General features: G+C 36.1%; 1 protein-coding gene across 3 annotated transcripts in view; it reads right to left on the bottom strand.

The window, feature by feature from the left end:
- Window positions 1-7324: 7324 nt before the first annotated feature.
- The window catches only part of LOC127879264 (NADH-quinone oxidoreductase subunit B 2-like), a 32336-nt gene continuing 20135 nt past the window's right edge, over window positions 7325-19525 (bottom strand). The window contains exons 4-6 of one of the 3 annotated variants that reach the window (XM_052426033.1): window positions 9983-10162; window positions 9210-9345; window positions 7325-8864 (exon numbers count right to left, since the gene is read on the bottom strand). In XM_052426033.1, coding sequence (XP_052281993.1) covers window positions 8767-8864; window positions 9210-9345; window positions 9983-10162 — 414 coding nt within the window. In that variant the 3' untranslated portion in view covers window positions 7325-8766. Of the gene's footprint in view, window positions 8865-9209; window positions 9346-9982; window positions 10163-17357; window positions 17585-18975; window positions 19112-19525 lie in introns of those variants that run through there. The other 2 variants (XM_052426032.1, XM_052426031.1) reach the window with 2 other exon arrangements.

The raw sequence follows: 19525 nt of genomic DNA, 5'->3' as shown, positions 1-19525 counted from the left end.
CTATTAAAAAATAAAAACAAATATTAATGAATTTGCGATTCTAAGATTAATTCAGTCTTTAATTAAATAGTTTTACTATTATTTTATGTAAAAATAAATGTACAAAATCTTTAAAGATTGTATTACTGATTGTTTAAAAAAACGCCATTAAGAAATACAAATTAATATTACCCAAATAAAGTCTTGCATTAAAATGACCTTAATATGTTATTAAATTCCCCACTTCGATGTGTGAAATATTTTCTTCATTCCTGTTAATTTTTGTTTACAGTAATTGAGGTAATAAGTAACTGTTGTTGTTGCAATCAATGACGACCTCCATACTCACTTCCAAAACGCTACTATCGTGGAACGAAATCTCCATGGTTGTAAATTTGACTTCCTGCAGGCGCTGTAACGCTGTAAAGAAGACACCGTAAGATGTAGACGGAGTTAACATTCTACAACTTTTTTGGCAAAATCGGATAGAAATCATCAATAATTGTATACAAATGGGCTTCACATGTTTGTAAAAGAGTGAACTTGATAAAAAATCATTGAAAATAACCATCGTGGCTGAAACTGCAAGCCAGAAACAACGAATTTATTGGATTGCCTATGTTTGAGCTTGAACTTTTTCTTTTATCATGATTTCACGCTAGAAAATGTCTCGATAGATTAGGCAGCGAGTAAAGAAACATTAAAAATGAAAATAAATGCGATATCCCGTTTTACGTGTAAGTTTAAACAAAGAATATACATGTGTAAACGTGTTTGTATGTATATAATTGTCAAGACGCTGTAACCGTTGTAGTTATGACGCCGTATCGCGTTGTCGTACAGACGCACCTCTCGTTGTAACGTAGTTCAGCGGGAGTGGGAAGCTAGGTTCAGTTCTATGAAGTTTCAGGTGAGCGACCGTTGGGCCTCCGACCTTCTTGTTTTACTTGGTAATGTCCGTCCGTCAGGAACACCGTTGTGTCTGAACCATATATTGGAACTGCTTGGGTTGATTTCATGGAAACTTGGTATGGGTGTATATATTGAATAAGATCGAGGATGGACGTCAAATGCCGTCACAATCCATTTGCTGATAACGGAGTTATGGGCCTTTTTCACTTGAAAATACCATTTTTATATGGGATGTTTTCAGTCTTGAGCTGTACCTCCAGTAACATGAGCCACATCCACGAAAAAACCATACTTGTTCTCATTTATTTTGGTCTGAGTCACACGCAAGATCAATAACCCTTGAACCAATATCGCGATCACACATTGAGATATAAATAAAAATCCAAAGTTTGATGAATCATTCATAATAATGCCATTTCTTCACTAAGTGATTCAGTAATAACTTTCTATTTACACACTGAGATCAAATGTTACACAGTTATTTACAGTAAATATGCCATATTTGTTTGAATTCTACCATTCATCAATGGGTGTTCAAATGAAATTGTGTTATAGTTATTATTCATCGTATGAGGCCAGCGATTTGTATGCCCCCGAAGGAGAGAATATAGTGATCGCACTGTCCGTCCGTCTGTCTGTCTGTCCGTCACACTTTGCATTTAGGTTTCGAAAAATGCTCATAACTTCTATGTCGCTTCAGATACAACCTTCATATTTTGTATTCATGTGTATATGGACAAGGCCTTTCCATACGCATAAAAAATTTATCCCCTTGACCTTGAACTTAGGGTTCGCGTTTAGGTTTCGAAATCTGCGTCTAGGTTTCGAAAAATGCTCATGACTTCTATCAAAGCGTTTTTCGGGGGCATAATTCATCCTTTGGAGACAGCTCTTGTTTTCCTTTTTTATAAAGTACCGAAAACGGCACTTCCACAATTAGGAAAAAAACTACTGATTTCCAAATTGCTTTAAAAACAATCCCAATTATAAAGGTTCTAAAAAAATGTATAAAAATAAAATAAAGTGCAACATTTTCTTAGTTTCCCTATGCAGCTATATGGCATGAACTTAAGTAAATATAATATTCACAACATTAAGTTATCAATTTTAAAGTATTTTGGAATAAAAACTCAAATACACCAATTTCCCAATATGAAGATTTCATGAAGCGAATTTTCCCTATTTCAGTTTTTATCGCGCACAATCTTCCCAATAGACCCTTTTCACAATACGACCGTTGTTGCTATTTTTAGATATCACGTGACTCGCAGAACTCCAGAACGAGGCTGATACAGGTACTTTTCCCGATTGGGCAAAAAAATCGCTGGAGGCATATGCAAGACCCATGTCACTGAGGGCAACGTGTTACAACTTTCGCTCCATAACGCATTTTATTAGCAGAGTTATCACCATTTCTTCCTTAGAAATATATGTATACAGCTTTTTGTAGATTAAACAACAACTTGGTGGCGAGTATATACACAGATAGCTGAATGAGGTACTAGTGTGCTAACCAGCTTTTTATAACTGCCCCTTTGGCAGCATTCTTTGTAACTTAAGGTAGCGCACCTCTAATGGGCACATATCCAAATATAATCTAATTAACTATTTTCTTAATCAGCATCATTTCACTGAACTACATGCAAATTTGTAGGTAGGCTTTCCATGCTTTTTAAAAAAAATATACCGATTTTTTCAAAACCACCCCCACGCTCGGCTTTTGTCCAGTTTATTTTCACCCCTGGGGTATATAAAAGTTCCATAATTAATTCAAATTTCCAAATATGGGCATGCAGTTGGTGTGTACAGATGCTGTAAAGGTGTTTAAAGTTTAAACAAGATAAAATAAGTATTCTTTTACAGACATTTATTTTTTACAAATTTTTATCTATTGAAGAGCGCCATGAAATGTAAGTGATTTCAGCCAAGTAAAAATTGGGTCGGTTAAAAACAAAGTGTCATTAAATTCAAAATAGTATCATTTAAGTCATATTTTAAACTTAGTTTTTATAGAAACACTATATACAGCAAAAATACCAAGAAATAGACAGATTTACCGTTTACTTTTTGAAATAAAAATAAAAATGCAACATGCATGGTTCGTATTTTCAACAGTAAATCAACCAATTTCGCCATAACGTTGTTTTAATTTTAATAATTGAAGAATGTGCATAAAAATTGCAACATATTTAACAATAAATATAGCTTATATGCCATATTAAATCAAATTACGTTAGAAAATAAATAAAACGCGTCGCAAAAAAGTATACGTCGTCGGCAGGATTCGAACCTGCGCGGGAATATCCCAAAAGATTTCTAATCTATCGCCTTAACCACTAGGCTACGGCACCTAATAGTAGGCTCTTCAACCTTCGAAGAAATCGCGGGAAATCATTAGAGGTGCGCTACCTTAAAACAACCACTTTATCTCCGAGTGTTTGATGCGGAGCGTTGTTGTTGTTGTTTTTTTATCGAGTGCACCGGGATTGTCTCCCATATGGCCATCGCCCCCAGAAAGACGTGTTAGTTGGTAACGGGGGATAGTGCAAGATACAGGAGACACCCGTTCCAGATGTGACACTGGGTCTTTTAGTGCCCGGTGTATAGCACCTAGTACACTGCACCTCGGTTTAACGTCTCATGCGAAAGACGAGTTAGTAGGTTAGGTGCAGCGGGGGATCGAACCAGCGATCTCTGGATTGTGAAGCCAGTGTGTTACCACTATCCACGGATCCGTTTCTGATGCGGAGCGTTATATTACAACTGCTTTTTATAGGTTTCATTACACCTTTACTTATTGGCGTCGCACTGAAGTGCGAGACTAGTATGTAATACGTTTTTTTCGCTTATGGGAGGAGAAGTTATTTTACGGATCAATGTATATATATTTGTTGTCAGAATATCTTGCATAGTGGTGATTTTTTGTGTAAATGAGTGTAAATAAGTACTGCATTGGTGCCTATTACATTTACTACAACAGTTATTGCCAATAATGCAAAGCTAGTTATTTTAATTAATAACTGATCACATGGACTGGGCAATAATAAAAGATCACAGGGACTGGGCAAATACGCGAACCGGTGACACTTTCTGGTTTTGTATAAAAACAAAACTTCTTTGTTCCACTATCCTAGCAACCACCTAGTTACTAATAAATGCGCTATAGAGCGCGAAGCGCGACACGTATTATTAAGTGTTATAATGAGTCTTGATAAAGGAAGCAGCCGCTTATCAATGAGGAGCACCATCACAGCACCCCAGTCTCATTACTATCAAGTCCTCTTTCAGGTTTTTTTAAGAACCACATATAGAAGGCCGCAGGCCTGACCCGTTTCTTGCCAGTGGTATGGCTCTTTTGGTATGGACCTTTAACCCCGCTCACTATCGTTTAAACTTCCGGGTTTACATTTAAACCGACTATTAATAGCTTATTAATATCTTAGTTAGAAGGTGATTTTTCAAGCGGTTCCGTAGTGTAGTGGTTACACGCTCGCTTCACATGTGAGAGGCCCAAGGTGCGAGCCCCAGTAGAATCAAATTATTTTATTTGTGTTGTATGTTAACATGTTAACTTTTTGTTTTGATGTAGACATTTTAGTTTAAATAAATATGCTGTTTTGTTGTTACCATTTTTTGTTTTTATTATGCCCATGAAATATATGTGTGAGAGGGTGGGGGGGGGGAGGTCGTAAACACATTGAAACTTTTACAGTGTTTTCATATCAATGAGTACTCAAACCCTATCGTAAGCAACGTAAGAATAAGTTCAGAATCATCTCCCCTTGAAGTTGGAAAAAATATGAAATTACGCTTACAAGATGAAGCAGATTTTTTAAAACCTTCACAGTTCTGTTCCATTAATGAAAACTGCACACGGATGTCAGTAAAAAAAGGAAACCAATGTAAAAAAATGAACTATAAAATATTTGGGGGTTACAACACAAAATCATAGATAAGGGTTATTTGGGGGTTATAACACAACATCATAGATAATGGTTATTTGGGGGTTATAACACAAAATCTTATATAATGGTTATACCAGTATCATTTTCTATTTTGCTTAAAATAATCGGCCAATATATTAATATTTACAGTAGAAAAAATTCGTCCCATGTAACTTCATTGAGTGACTTTTACAATGAAATTCCCGACGCCCTTTGATGCTTTGCATCAATACCTAACTTGTGTGTATCCTTAAATGAATCTAAACAAATGTGTGTACATAGTTTTTACGCTGTTAGCTTGAAAAGTGCACCCATTCATGAACAAAATTTATTTGGCAGTGGGTATCAATTCAACATATGTGCGTGTTAATTATTATACATTTGCGAATACACCTGAATTATGTTGTTTTTTTTTCTGAAGAAATTAAAGGAGAGAAAAAAACAGCACTGCCAGAAATGTGTCATCAAAACAGCATTAATTTTGCTAACAGTAGTTTTTCTTGCATTTTACGTCTCCACTCATGCGACACGAATACATAGGTACATGCTTGAGATAATGCTAAGGCATTTACAGTTCAGTTGAAGTAATAAGGCCAAATAAAAAAATAGTCTTGGTTCAGGGAACATGGCCAGAAAAATGTAGGAGGGTAGGTAGGTTTTTTTTTTTTTTGTTTTTTTTTACCAGTCGACTGATTTCAGGGTGAAAAAGGGTCAGTTAATGCACCCATGATTGTTTAAACACTGACCAAATGATTAACATTGCACATGTGGTATTTAGTCGTTGTATATTATTCAATATTCCTAGCTCTTTATGCACTTCTTCAGGGCTAGCGCTGGCCCAAAATTTCTTTGAGCCAACCATTTTTTGTTTGTCTGTCTGTAATAGTGTGACCTTCATATTCAAAAGTGAACAAGCCATCTTTATCAGTCTCTGGTGTTTGGGGTGTGACCTTCAGATTTTTTTTCATCATGAGACCTGACCTAGTCTCCGACAGGTGCTCAAGAGTCTGAATAGTGGCTGTCAAAAGGAGGGTAACCTCAGAATAGCACAAGTCTTTCTTCTGGTACATTTTTTTATAAAATGGCAATGGGTTTGAGCGCATCGCACAGGAAGTGAGCAGTGTACATAAATTTGAATGTTGCTATTGGTTTGTACAGGCTAAGGGCGTCACAGTACATTGATTTTTATTCATTATCAAAGCGAAGCCAATTGGTGTCAAGTTTCCATGACTCTTGGAATGCTCTAGTGTTTTGTGTTTTAATTTATTTTTTTTATGACTCTTTTTCGTCCAACGACGCTTTAAGGTTAAAGACGCCATGTTAGCGACTGTAGAGACAAAGTGGTTAATTCCATTTTTATAGTAGACTAGATGAATGACTCTTCCTATGTGTTAAAAATACGAAACTTTAATTACAATTAAACCGCGCGTGTTTTTCACATTTTCATTTGATTAAAATACGCTGCTGTCAGTTAGCATAGTGTGCGAGTAAAACAAACAAATTAATTAATTATCATCTTTTCATTTGATCGGAAATTGACAGAAAGTTGTAACATCATCGATATAGAACTAATTATTTAATTATCACTTTTAAATTCAGATCAATAGACAGCTTGGAAATAATTAAATTATTGTCACGCTTCTTTTCATTTTTAATCTTTAATAATACGACATTTGCGACCGGCCGCTATTTTGTTTAGAGACGACAATTTTAACTGTGTATTCAAAGTGCACAGTGTCTGCGCATGAATTACCAAATATTACTCCATAGCTCCACCCATTTTTACATTTCATTCAACAACGTTATTTCATGTGTAAGCGAGCTCAATGTTGATTGGCCAGCTAGCATGCGCACTTCAATAACAATAAGGTCAAGCAATGTCTCGTATACAGGTGCAGACCAGTTTTTGTTCACTGTTCAAATTGCGAACACTTTCATTGAAACAAAGAGAAAAATATAGAAAACCAATCCAGGTTTAAATGGTGGCTGTTTTCAATGAAATTTTACGAGATTTTAGCATTTTCGCCATCAGATTTTTTTCCATGGACCAAAAAATCGTTAGGGTCGGGGGCAAAAAATAGGGTCGGTCGGGTTCCCTGAACCAAGACTATTTTTTTTTTGGCCTAAGTAGATTTCGACTTTTTGCCAGACTGACGGCTATGTTATATTTACAAACGATTTAGCGCGACACTGTTGGTTTCTTTCTCAGAGATAGACAAATAATTCTGGAGTTACAACTCTTATTTGCATTTAAATATAACATGAATGCCATTGACTGTTATACAACCCGATATGGTTGCAAGCAAATTAATTTGTGATGCGATCCAATATTTGGTTATCCGGTACATATCGCCACTCTCATTTCTTAACAATCTTGACTGATGTACGTTTAGTTCACTTTAAAATTGGTTCGTGTCCACAAGTCAAACGTTTGTCTGATATGTTCATATTATTTTATCAGGAATCTTTTGACGTAAACAAAACACAAGTTTTAAATATTTCGTTTATTTTATTGTCCATTCAATATTATTTAAGATGCAAACGGTAATTTTTCAGATAAATAAATCCAATTTGAATACTTGGGTTGAACGTATTTGAACCATACTTGAAAGAAAATGTTTAGTTACAAACTAATAAGCAACTAGAAATGGCGCGGCAGAGGCCGACGCGTATCCCCACGCCGCATGTTTGACCCAGGGGCGCCCCAGGGTTGGTAATGGGGCCATGCATAGTTGAGATTGACCGTATTGTCATAAGAGAAGTTCAGTATCAATTAGAAGTGAATTGGTGTAGAAATGAAGAAATTGTTGTAAAAGGCAATTTTGGATGGGCGTGGCTTATGTGGGCGGGGTGCCCCAGGGTTGGTAATGGGGCCATACACAGTTGAGATTGACCGTATTGTCATAAGAGAGGTTCAGTATCAATTTGAAGTAAATCGGTGTAGAAATGAAGAAATTATAGTAAAAGGCATTTTTGGGTGGGCGTGGCCTATATGGGCGGGGCACCCAGGGTTGGTAATGGAGCCATGCATAGCTGAGATTGACTGTATTGTCATAAAAGAGGTTCAGTATCAATTTGAAGTGAATCGGTGTAGAGATGAAGAAATTATAGTAAAAGGCAATTTTGGGTGGGAGTGGCCTATGTGGGCGGGGCGCCCCAGGGTTGGTAATGTGGCCACGCATAGCTGAGATTAACCGTATTGTCATAAGAGAGGTTCAGTATCAATTTGAAGTGAATCAGTGTAGAAATGAAGAAATTATAGTAAAAGGCAATTTTGGGTGGGCGTGGCCTATGTGGGCGGGGTGCCCCAGGGTTGGTAATGGGACCATGCATAGCTGAGATTGACCGTATTGTCATAAGAAAGGTTCAGTATCAATTTGAAGTGAATCGGTGTAGCAATGAAGAAATTATAGTAAAACTGCAATTGTGGGTGGGTGTGGCCTATGTGGGCGGGGCGCCCCAGGGTTGGTAATGGGGCCATGCATATTTGAGATTGACCGTATTGTCATAAGAGAGGTTCGGTTTCAATTTGAAGACAATCGGTGTAGAAATGAAGAAATTATAGTAAAATAACCTAAAAAAAAAGAGTGAAAATCTCTGATCCGGCCCCGCCCCAACCCCCATAACTTTTGACCCAGGGTTCAGATCAAAATTCCAAATAGTGCAGGGTCGCACATATGCTCATAGCTACCATGTGTGTAAGTTTCAAGGTTCTAGTGCGTATAGTGTAGGAGGAGATAGTGGCCTGGACGGACGGACGGACAGACAGACAGACGGACAACCGGACAGACGGCGGAGATAACCACAATATCCCCACGCTTTTCAAAAAGCGTGGGGATAATAATCTACAGATCGTCACTCAACAATAACATCCCAGTCAATGCATTGCGAAAACACGCAGCTCTGCCCCACTAAGTGAACTGATCACAAATCAACGCCTGTAGGCCGACTGAGCCAATCGGTTGTGTTTGATTTTCTTTTGGAGCTGTAGTATGGCATACATCACGGCCTCCGCTGAGGGCGGACAACCTGAAGTGGTGAAAATAGTCACGGTACCTAACGGTAACTAACATAACGTTATGTTAGTTATCTTTTGTTCATACACAGTCACAGTTAATTTCAAACCTTTTCCATATCAGCCATGTGCGCACGTTGGGAACACTGATTCATGTTTAAATAAAGGAACACATCCGGTGTTTAGCATGAACTTGACACGCGACACTATGATGCTTGTGAGATTCTTGCAATTGCCAATGGGAGGAATGACCACTATAACACATGACATGAAATGATGCGTAAATGAGTTAAACATTCTGTTACAGCCATAAAAAATCGACTTCGCAAGTTAATCCAGTGACATATTAATGGTCTCACCGGGAATGTAGATGTCTACAGGAATGACCCGGTTGCAGCCCCTAAGCACGGAGTATGAGTAGTGGTAGTAGCCGCCCCCGTTGGCACAGCTGCCCATGGAGATCACCCACTTGGGCTCCAACAACTGGTCGTAGATCTGCATTCATTAAAATCAGATTCTAACGGTGCAATATTATGAGCCTTGTTCTGAGAAAACTGGGCTTAATGCATGTGCGTAAAGTGTCGTCCCAGATTAGCCTGTGCAGTCCACACAGGCTAATACGAGACGACACTTTCCAATTTAATGTGTTTTTTTCGTTTAAAGGAATGATGTTTGCCGAAAATCTAGTTTAAGCGGAAAGTGTCGTCCCTTATTAGCCTGTGCGGGCTGCACATGCTCATCTGGGACGAAACTTTACGCACAAGCATTATGCCCAGTTTTATCAGAGCACGACACATATGTCAAAGCGCTCGAACACAAACTATGTACTCAGTCTAGTGTACATAAAATACATGTATATGGTGCAGTTTTTTATTCGATTTACTAAATCCGGAGGCATTGCGTCATTTTAATTATACCCTGCACACATGGTAACATTACATTAAATTTTGTTGGAACCAAGTTTGTTTTGAATCTTCACTCGACCTCAGCATGATACAGGATAATAATTGGTCATTTCGGCTTTGTATGGTAAGTAAAATCAGTTCTATTGTGCCAATGAAGCATAAAAAATACATGAAACTTTAATTTATAAACTTATTATACACATTTTAATATTACGTTCTAGCTTTACCCTTCTCAGTGCCGGTGCCATCTTATTGGTTACAGTCCCGGCCACAATGATGACGTCAGACTGGCGAGGCGTCGCACGGAAGACCGTACCAAGTCGGTCCATGTCGTAGCGAGGGGCCGCGAAATGCATCATTTCTATGGCACAACACGCAAGGCCGAACGATAGGGGCCAAATAGAACCCTAGAACGGTTGTGATATGGTGAAAATGAAATAAATAATATTCAATCACTTTATTAACAAACGCATATATACAAGTTCCACGTATTTCAGCTTCAGAAAAGCATCATGCACTATATATATCATGCAGGCAATAATTACAACCACTGGTGGTTAGCGTGTGGCAATGATATTCTTTAAGTGAACACATCATTTTGAATGATAAATTATCATATTATAACGGAAAATCAAATTTTCTGAAAAAAAAATCACTATCAAATATACATACAGTTTAACAAAGTATCCAACTCGAAATCACCCGAAAACTGGGTGCATCGCTTTGAACAGCCATTACATCATCAATTTTGCAGCGAACCCGGTCTTATTCAACTCAGAAATGAATTTCCTTTCTGGAAATGAATATATATTGTTATGCTGGGTCAAATTTTAAGAAAAAAAATATGAAATCTCCAGTTTTAAAGACACACCTTCGCATTTGACCAATGAAATCACTCGTGTGTTTAAAACGTCAGTTAGTGGAAATGTATGTAAACAAAGGTTTCAAAATGCGTTGGACAGTCAGTTTTGATGCATAATGCAACGGCAAGCACGGTAAGAATGTTTTTTTCATTAGTTTTATTGAACAAGATAAGTATTGATGCAAAGCATCAAATGGCGTCGGGAATTTCAGTGTAAAAGGCACTCAATGAAGTTACATGGAACAATGTTTTTTCTACTGTAAATATTAATATATTGGCCGATTATTTTAAACAAAAAAGAAAAAGATACTGGTATAACCATTATCTATGATTTTGTGTTATAACTAGGGATGGCAACGGTTATTCGGTTAACCGGTTATCCGTTTCTTCAGGAGGTTAACCGGTTACAATATTAATATTCGGTTACTCTTCAAAAAACACAATTTTTGGTTGAACGCAATAAATGCTCAAATCGTTAGTTTTGTTTTACTTCATTTCACTGTATTTGCTTATCCGCTTATCTGATCGCAAATTATCTGCAATTACCACCCCGTGATTCCCCATGCGGATCAAAAGCGATTAGAGTTGTAAACTATTGGGGTGCAGCGGATTAATGAACAGGTTTTATTGTGCCATTGTGGTGACTACCATTGCTTGATAAAATCAATAAAGCTGGACACTGTGATTAAACCCGATCACTGTTGTTTTAACAACTATTGCAAACATAAACACCCTTATAAAGACATTGAGTATAAACAGGCCTTAACAACAGAGGTTAGGAAACCACAATGCCCGTTGCAAAATATATTTACGCTAATTGACCATTGTTATTTATCAGCAAACTGTTAATGAACGTAATTCTTAAAGGATAATGAGTGTTAATAAAACACAACATAATTCGAATTCTGCACTAGCTTTCATTGGTCAAGGTGTAGAACAATAATTATGTGTAAATGCCATGAAGGTAATATTACAACAGAAAAACATCACAGTTCACCAACAAGCATGTAAACAATGTCGGAAATGACTTTCAGAAATGACTAAGTATTGGATTCCAAATGTATATTCCTAATTTAAAGGACCAACACAATTTGTAAAGAAACAGTATTTAATTGATAACATGGTTTCAGTAATTAGGTTACAAGACAATCAACAAGACAGAGTATATTTGCATATACATGTATTTTTTTTATAAACGTATACCTTTTTCGGAAGTTTTTGTTTTTCATTTATGTGTCAATACGACAGTCGGTTAACCGGTTAACCGCTCGAATATCGAAACAGGTTAACCGGTTACGGATTTGCTTAGGTTTGCCATCCCTAGTTATGACCGCCAAATAACCATTATCTATGATTTTGTGTTGAAACACCCAAATATTTCATAGTTCATTTTTATTTACAATGGTTTCCTTTTTTTACTGGCATTCGTGTGCAATTTTCATAAATGGAACAGAACTGTGTATGTTTTAAAAAATCTGCTTCATCTTGTAAGCGTAATTTCATATTTTTCTCAACTTCAAGGAGAGATGATTTTGAACTTATTCTTACGTTGCTCATTTACGATAGGGGTTGAGTACTCATTGCTATGAAAACACTGTAAAAGTTTTAATGTGTTTACGACCCCCCCCCCCCACCCACCCTCTCACACATATATTTCATGGGCATAATAAAAACAAGAAATGGTTACAATAAAACAGCATATTTATTTTAACTAAAATGCCTACATCAAAACAAAAAGTTAACATAGAACACACAAAAAATAATTTGATTCTACTGGGGCTCGAACCTTGGGCCTCTAACATGTGAAGCGAGCGTGTAACCACTACACTACGGAACCGCTTGAAAAATCACCTTCTAACTAAGATATTAATACGCTATTAATAGTCGGTTCAAATGTAAACCCGGAAGTTTAAACGCTTGATAGTGAGCGGCGTTAAAGGTCCATACCAAAGGGTCCAGACCACTGGCAAGATACGGGTCAGGTCTGCGGCCTTCTATATAAGGTTCTTAAAAAAACTGTAGGAAGACTTGATAGTAATGAGACTGGGGTGCTGTGATGGTGCTCCTCATTGATAAGCGGCTGCTTCCTTTATCAAGACTCATTATTGCAATTAATAATACGTGTCGCGCTTCGCGCTCTATAGCGCCTTTATTAGTTACTAGGTGGTTGCTAGGATAGTGGAACAAAGAAGTTTTGTTTTTATACAAAACCAAAAAGTTTCAACGGTTCGCGTATTTGCCCAGTCCCTGTGATCTTTTATTATTGCCAAGTCCCTGTGATCAGTTATTAATTAAAAGAATAAGCTTTGCATTACTGTTGTAGTAAATGTAATAGGCACCAATGCAGTACTTATTTACACTAATTTACAAAAAAAAAATCACCACTATGCAAGATATTCTGACAACAAAAATATATACATTGATCCGTTAAATAACTTCTCCTCCCATAAGCGAAAAAAACGTATTACATACTAGTCTCGCACTTCAGTACAACGAAAATTACGGTATCGAGGTCCGTGAACTTTGCAGGGAAAATGCCCTTTACTCCGTGAAGATTTCAGTCATATATACGGTCTGATCGATGTTAACTGGGTCCCGCGAGTTGTGTATCGTGTTATTTCTTAAAAGTTGACCCAGTATTTGTAAAAATATTGCAAGACATACATTTCCAGAAAGGGAATTCATTTCTGCGTTAAATAAGACAAAGATCGTGAAAATCGCTGCAAAATTGATGAAGTAATGGCTGTTCAAAACGATGCGCCCCGTTTTCGGGTGATTTCGAGTTGGATACCTTGTTATATATATATATTTGATATTGAATTTTTTTCAGAGAAATTGATTTTTCGTTATAATATGATAATTTATCATTCACACTGTTTTCACTAATTAATAGCATAGCCACACGCTAACCACCTGTGATTACAACATGTGATGCAACCTAAAAATCACTCAACACGTGAATACAAACTAGCATGCTAATACTTATACTAATTATCCATTTAAGACAGATGAAGCCTTGTCAAACTTTCGTTAATAGAGAAAACATGTTTTTAACATGAACGTTAAATCGTAGATATCCCTAGCAGCCTGTGTTTTCATTCAGTAACATATAATTGCTTGCTCTACTTAACATTGAGTCGAACACTACACATCTATATTATACTTACACTAAGTTACACTATATTATACTTACACTAAGTTACACGAGCATTAACATATGTAAACACCTCGTTAAGTTATTTTGCATCAAATTGATAGCTTGAAAAACAACTGAACCACGAGTGGAAATCAACTCAGACAAAAAAGGTTACTTACCTGTTTACAATAATTTACATAATTTTTGAAACCTTTTGACACGACTCTTCTTATATTCGGAACAATTCCAGAGAAACTCTAGTTTAACACAATAATGTAATAAATGCTATATGGCATTGCGGTGGAAATTCTGCAAGATCAGGATACGATCGCAAAATTGTGAAATAACGCTAAAATATATGCAAGGGACAAGACTGCGCGAAGGACTTGCAAATTATCGCTGCGTTGAAATATCTAGTGTCATATGGACAAAACACATTTTATTTTAGTGCCATAATAAATCCCTCATTGGAACAGTCAAACGCCTGAATTTTAGGTCTTTACTTCAAGTTCAAGGTTTGTTTTTGGAAATGAGGTTCAAAGAACACCATAACAATTGACAAGTTCTTGTAAGCAGTGTTCTATATCTTATCAACACCTGATTACCAATGGATGTAAGCAATATATTGAGCATATTATCATGACTTTCATGTTCACTCTCCAGTGACATTGTTTTGACGTTATGTACATTCATTTTTACAGCACGTGGAAATTATTGCAGCACTTGGTCTATAATGCAAGTAAACAGTCCTAGCATTTCATTTAAACTTAGCGTTCGGTACCAAGATATGATGTTCTTCTAGTATTGTTTTCATATTACCTACGTCTACTATGATTCAATGACACAGTAACAATAATGTTCGACTTCGATAATTATATACGTGTTTTAGATTTCCGTTTTCTTGTCTGCTCAGCATGCTGTGTTTGACAACTGTTATTGTATTTTATTAACTTAAAGCACACTCATTCGGCAATTATCAAATCGTTTTTAAATAAAAAAAAATTGCTATATGCAAAAGTTGACTTTACAGAATAGCGAAAATTAGCACCACAGAAAGAACGACTGTGAAATATGTGAAATACGTTCATTATGTAATCATTCAGTACATTTGATGTGTTGCCCCGCTTACTTGTTAAGAGTAATTTTTGCTTTTTAATTTACCTTGGTATCAATAACTACATTTAACTCTGATCAAACTTCGCTATGTTCATGCTGGAGAATGATGCTTGAAAACCCTCTAGCATGCATGACTAACATGTGTTATGGCAGTCATTTTCCATTTACGTAAATTAAAGGTCGGACTCCAAGCAAGGTTAACACAGTGCGTCTTGAATATAAAAGTTGTTCGATAACTGTGTGAAGCGCCCATATTTTGCGAAATGGTAATTATACTAATTCAATACTTATATGCAATACAGCATGATATAGGTGGTTATTATAAACAGATTATGCACTTTTTAAAATACTGGTTACTAATGTTAAAGGTGTAAGTCAAGACAAAACCCAAATGTTACTAATTTAAAAGGTACTGGTGTTAGTGAGGAGCAAGCACAAATGTTACTATCTTAAAAGTACTGGTGTAATTGAAGACAAAAAGCAAATGTTACTAGTTTTAAAGGTTCTGGTGTAAGAAAAGACAAGAAATATCTTTAAAAAAGATATACGGCGTAAATAGTTTAATGAATGAGATCAAGGATAGCGAATGTCTTTTTCTGTGCAGTTCTTAGCTGCATCACACGCAGTACGGGATGTTACGGGGAGTTTTCGCGGCTTATTTTACATTATAACATATTGCTGGTCATAAACCTATAGATACAAAACAGAAAACCAAAAGAAGAATGGAAGTGAAATTTAAACATATGAGTCAACCGGCCACACGAGAACAAACCTGTTTTAGTGGTCTGTCGGGCATTGCTATTTGATTCGATTATTAACAGTATCGAGAATCATCGTGCTCATGCTTAAAGTGATATTATGGGCATTTTGCACCGTTGAATTGAGCTGAAAAGAATTAACAGGTCAAAATAGTTAGTTAAAATGTGGTTACTGATCAATTATCTGCAACTCACCTTGCTACCAGTTGTTTATAAAAATATATTTTATATTCGATATTCTTACGTGACCCACCCAGTCCTGTAAGCCGAAATGATCCGTAAAACAATATTGTGTCTTTGTGTCGTATGAACAAATCTGCACTAAAACTAAATTTAGGTTCAACTCGTAAACGCATGATCAGTTGTCAAACGAAAGTACGATTAATATTCAAATGCATTATTTTTCTCTTTCTGGTATATTGTTTTAGTATGTTGATGCTGCATTAATTACTATAAGTGTATATGAAGTAGAAACATCAAAAATAATCAACGGTTGCGATAGACACCTATAAACTGTTACATGCTCATAATATCACTTTAGTACATTAGGCAATATGGTGGAATAATTATTGTTAAATTTATTAAAAATAATATTTATCATTGTATTGTTGAAAACACATTAAGAATCTATTATTGACATACCATAATTATATTGCTGAATATCTTCTTTTAACATATTTCTGGTCTAAAGAAAATTCCAGGTAACCTAGTTCACGGATAGCGTCTTTATTATATAACGATTATTTTACTGACCGCGAACTCCGGTGATGACCTGTATATAAACTCTGAATGTCCGCGACTTGACCCGAAACCTCGCGGGTTGAAATGCAATTCTTTAAAGTGAGGCCTCGCTTCCACTGCTCTTTATACTTTTACATGTTAACATGTTGACAGGAATATGGAAGTAAGTACTAAATATGAGAACATAGCCTTTTAAGTATAAACGCTTTTGCGCTGGTAATACTCTGAAAATAAAAGGTGTACGCACAAACTGTATTGATGTCGAGAATTGAGTGTAAAACTGTTCTATCTATTAAGCCTTTTCATTAGAGATAAAATTGTTTCATACAGTAAAACAGTGGTACAAAGACGCGGATATGTTTCCAATGTTCTGGTGGTATACTCAAATCAGCCAATGGAATAAATGAAGTGTATTCATTCGTACCTAGCCGCGGGAAATTTTATTTGAATTTTATTGGACACTTACAAAGGTCAGGTCAGGGTGAAAAGCTGGCTTATGCAGCTTACACCGAAAAAAAAAACACAAATGTTACATATTTTAAAGCAACTAGCGTAAAAAAAGGCAAACCACAAATGTTATTAATGTTGAAGGTACGTGTGTTAGTAAGGGCAAAACCATTATGATACTTATTTTTAAGGTACTGGTGTTGGAAAACACAACATTCTTATGTTATTATTTTTAAGGTTACTGGTTTAAGTCGAGACAAAATCCCAATGTTACTATTTTTACAGATACTGGGGTAAGAAAAGACAAAAGCAAATGTTTCTAGTTTTAAAGCTACTGTTTTAAGAAAAGTTAAACCCAAATGTAACCAATGTTAAAGGTACTGGTGTATGAAAAGACACAACCCATATGATACACATGATTAAGGTACTGTTGTAAATTAAGTAAAATCCCTTATGTTACACATTTTAAAAGTACTTGTGTAAGAAAAACAACCCAAATGATACACATTTTAAAGGTACTGGTGTAAGAAAAGACACAACCCAAAAGTTTTTCATTTATTGTTTCAAAGGTCCGAAAATACTAATTAACACATACACACGATATAAAAGTCATATTTATGTTAAATATCAAATCAAAGTCCAGGCTTCCATCAATCAAGTAATTGGTAGCACTATCGTCGATAGTGAGACTGTGCCAGTGTGCTGAACTTTATCTTCTTTTGTAGTTGTAAAATGCCATATGTGAGTGCCTCGGCTGTGGGTGGACAACCTGCAAATATACAATAAGACTTTATGGTGATCTCAGTTGCTAAAATTTGAACAGCCAGTTATTAATATTCTAGAATCTGAATAGCCAGTTGTCCGAATTCCACAAATATGACTGCCAGATCTTAATATTTGCTTATTTTAACAACCAGTTGTTGATTGTTGGTTATTTGTACAGCCAGTTGTTAATATTCTATTGGGTTATTTTGAAAGTAAATGGTTTATATTCTATTCAGTTATTTGAATAGCCAGTTGTTAATATTCTATTCAGTTATATAGACAGCCAGTTCTTAATTTTTGGTTATTTGGATAGCCAGTTGATAGATAATATTCTGGTATTTCAAAAGCCACTTATTCAAATGCAGATATCTGAAATTAGATTTGTTCATATGGGTTAGTGATTGAACAGCCAGTCATTAATATTCAAGCATTCAACAATCAGTTGTTAATATTCCTTATCTAAACAATAATTTGTTAGTGTATTTATTCTGCTAACTTCAGAGCTGGAATTGAATTGATTATAGATTTGTATTTAAGTATAATACGTTTTCACAATATGTGCAAATCTAAACAAGATCAACTAGAGCTTTGACCTAGTTTTTGACCCGGCATGGTCCATGTTCGAACTTGGCCTAAAGATCATCTAGATAAAACTTCTGAACAAGTTTGGTGAAGATCGGATAAAAACTACTTGAATTAGAGAGGGGACACCATGCCAAGTGTTAAAAAACACACTAAGTGACCCCGTGACCTAGTTTTTTTCCCGACATCGCCCATGTTCAAACTTGGCCTAGAGATCACCTGGATAAAACTTTTGACCAAGTTTGGTGAAGATTGGATGAAAATTACTTGAATTAGAGAGCAGACACCATGCTGAATATTTAAAATGCACTAAGTGACCCACTGACCTAGTTTTTGACCCGGCAAGGCCCATGTTCGAACTTGGTCTAGACATAATCTAGATACAACTTCTGACCAAGTTTGGTGAAGATCAAATAAAAACTACTTGAATTAGAGAGCGGACATGGACGAACCAACCGAACGACCGACAGACAGACAGACAAGTTCGCTCTTATATACCCCCCTAAACTTTGTTTGTGGGGGTAAAACAAATCAACAACTACAGCTTCATTGCATGTATTACAAATACTCCTGCACAACTTTTTCAGGTATGGCCAAGGGCACATTACTCAGGCATATGTCAATCAACAGCTGCCTTTCACTAATACATTTCATGGTGTTGACAATTTAAAAGTTTCAATTGAATGCCTTGAGAAATGCAGAAGTAGTTCACCTCACGAATTGCAGACTGATTGACTAACCTACTTTGACCCAATATACCTTCGCCCTTGGGGGTTTAATAAGCACTGTAGAAATAAAGGTCTGTCCAGTTACCTGGTATATAAATGTCCACAGGTATCACTCTATCACAGCCCCTAAGTACGGAGTATGAGTAGTGGTAGTATCCGCCCCCGTTGGCACAGCTGCCCATGGAGATCACCCACTTGGGCTCCAACAGCTGGTCGTAGATCTGGTAAACAACAACAAGTTGTGATAATTAATATAAAATGTAAAATGCACCATCATACATTATGGAATTTAATTACTCTGCCATTCACTAAATTGCCTATAAAATTTAGGCTACAGAAATTTCCTTTCAGATAAAACTTTTCCTTAATAAAACCTACTAAAATATCAATAACTACAAGAATGCTGAGGTAATAAGGGTAAATTGCCAAAAGAACATTTTGAGCTACTGCAACCCCTGCATTGGATTGTTTTAGAATAGCTTGCAGTGGAAATACATTTGTTTTCAGAGACTCTATGATCGGTGTATACCTATGTTCACTTTTAAGCTTTTTAACAATCCTGGCACAATCATATCAATGTGCATTTTAAGACATTTGTGTGATATTTAAATGTCAAAAAATGAGGTGTTGTTCTT

The sequence above is a fragment of the Dreissena polymorpha genome, chromosome 4, assembly GCF_020536995.1.
Source record: "Dreissena polymorpha isolate Duluth1 chromosome 4, UMN_Dpol_1.0, whole genome shotgun sequence".
NCBI lineage: Eukaryota > Metazoa > Mollusca > Bivalvia > Myida > Dreissenidae > Dreissena > Dreissena polymorpha.
Note: the sequence above shows the minus strand (reverse complement) of the source record. Positions and strands in the feature narration are given on the sequence as shown.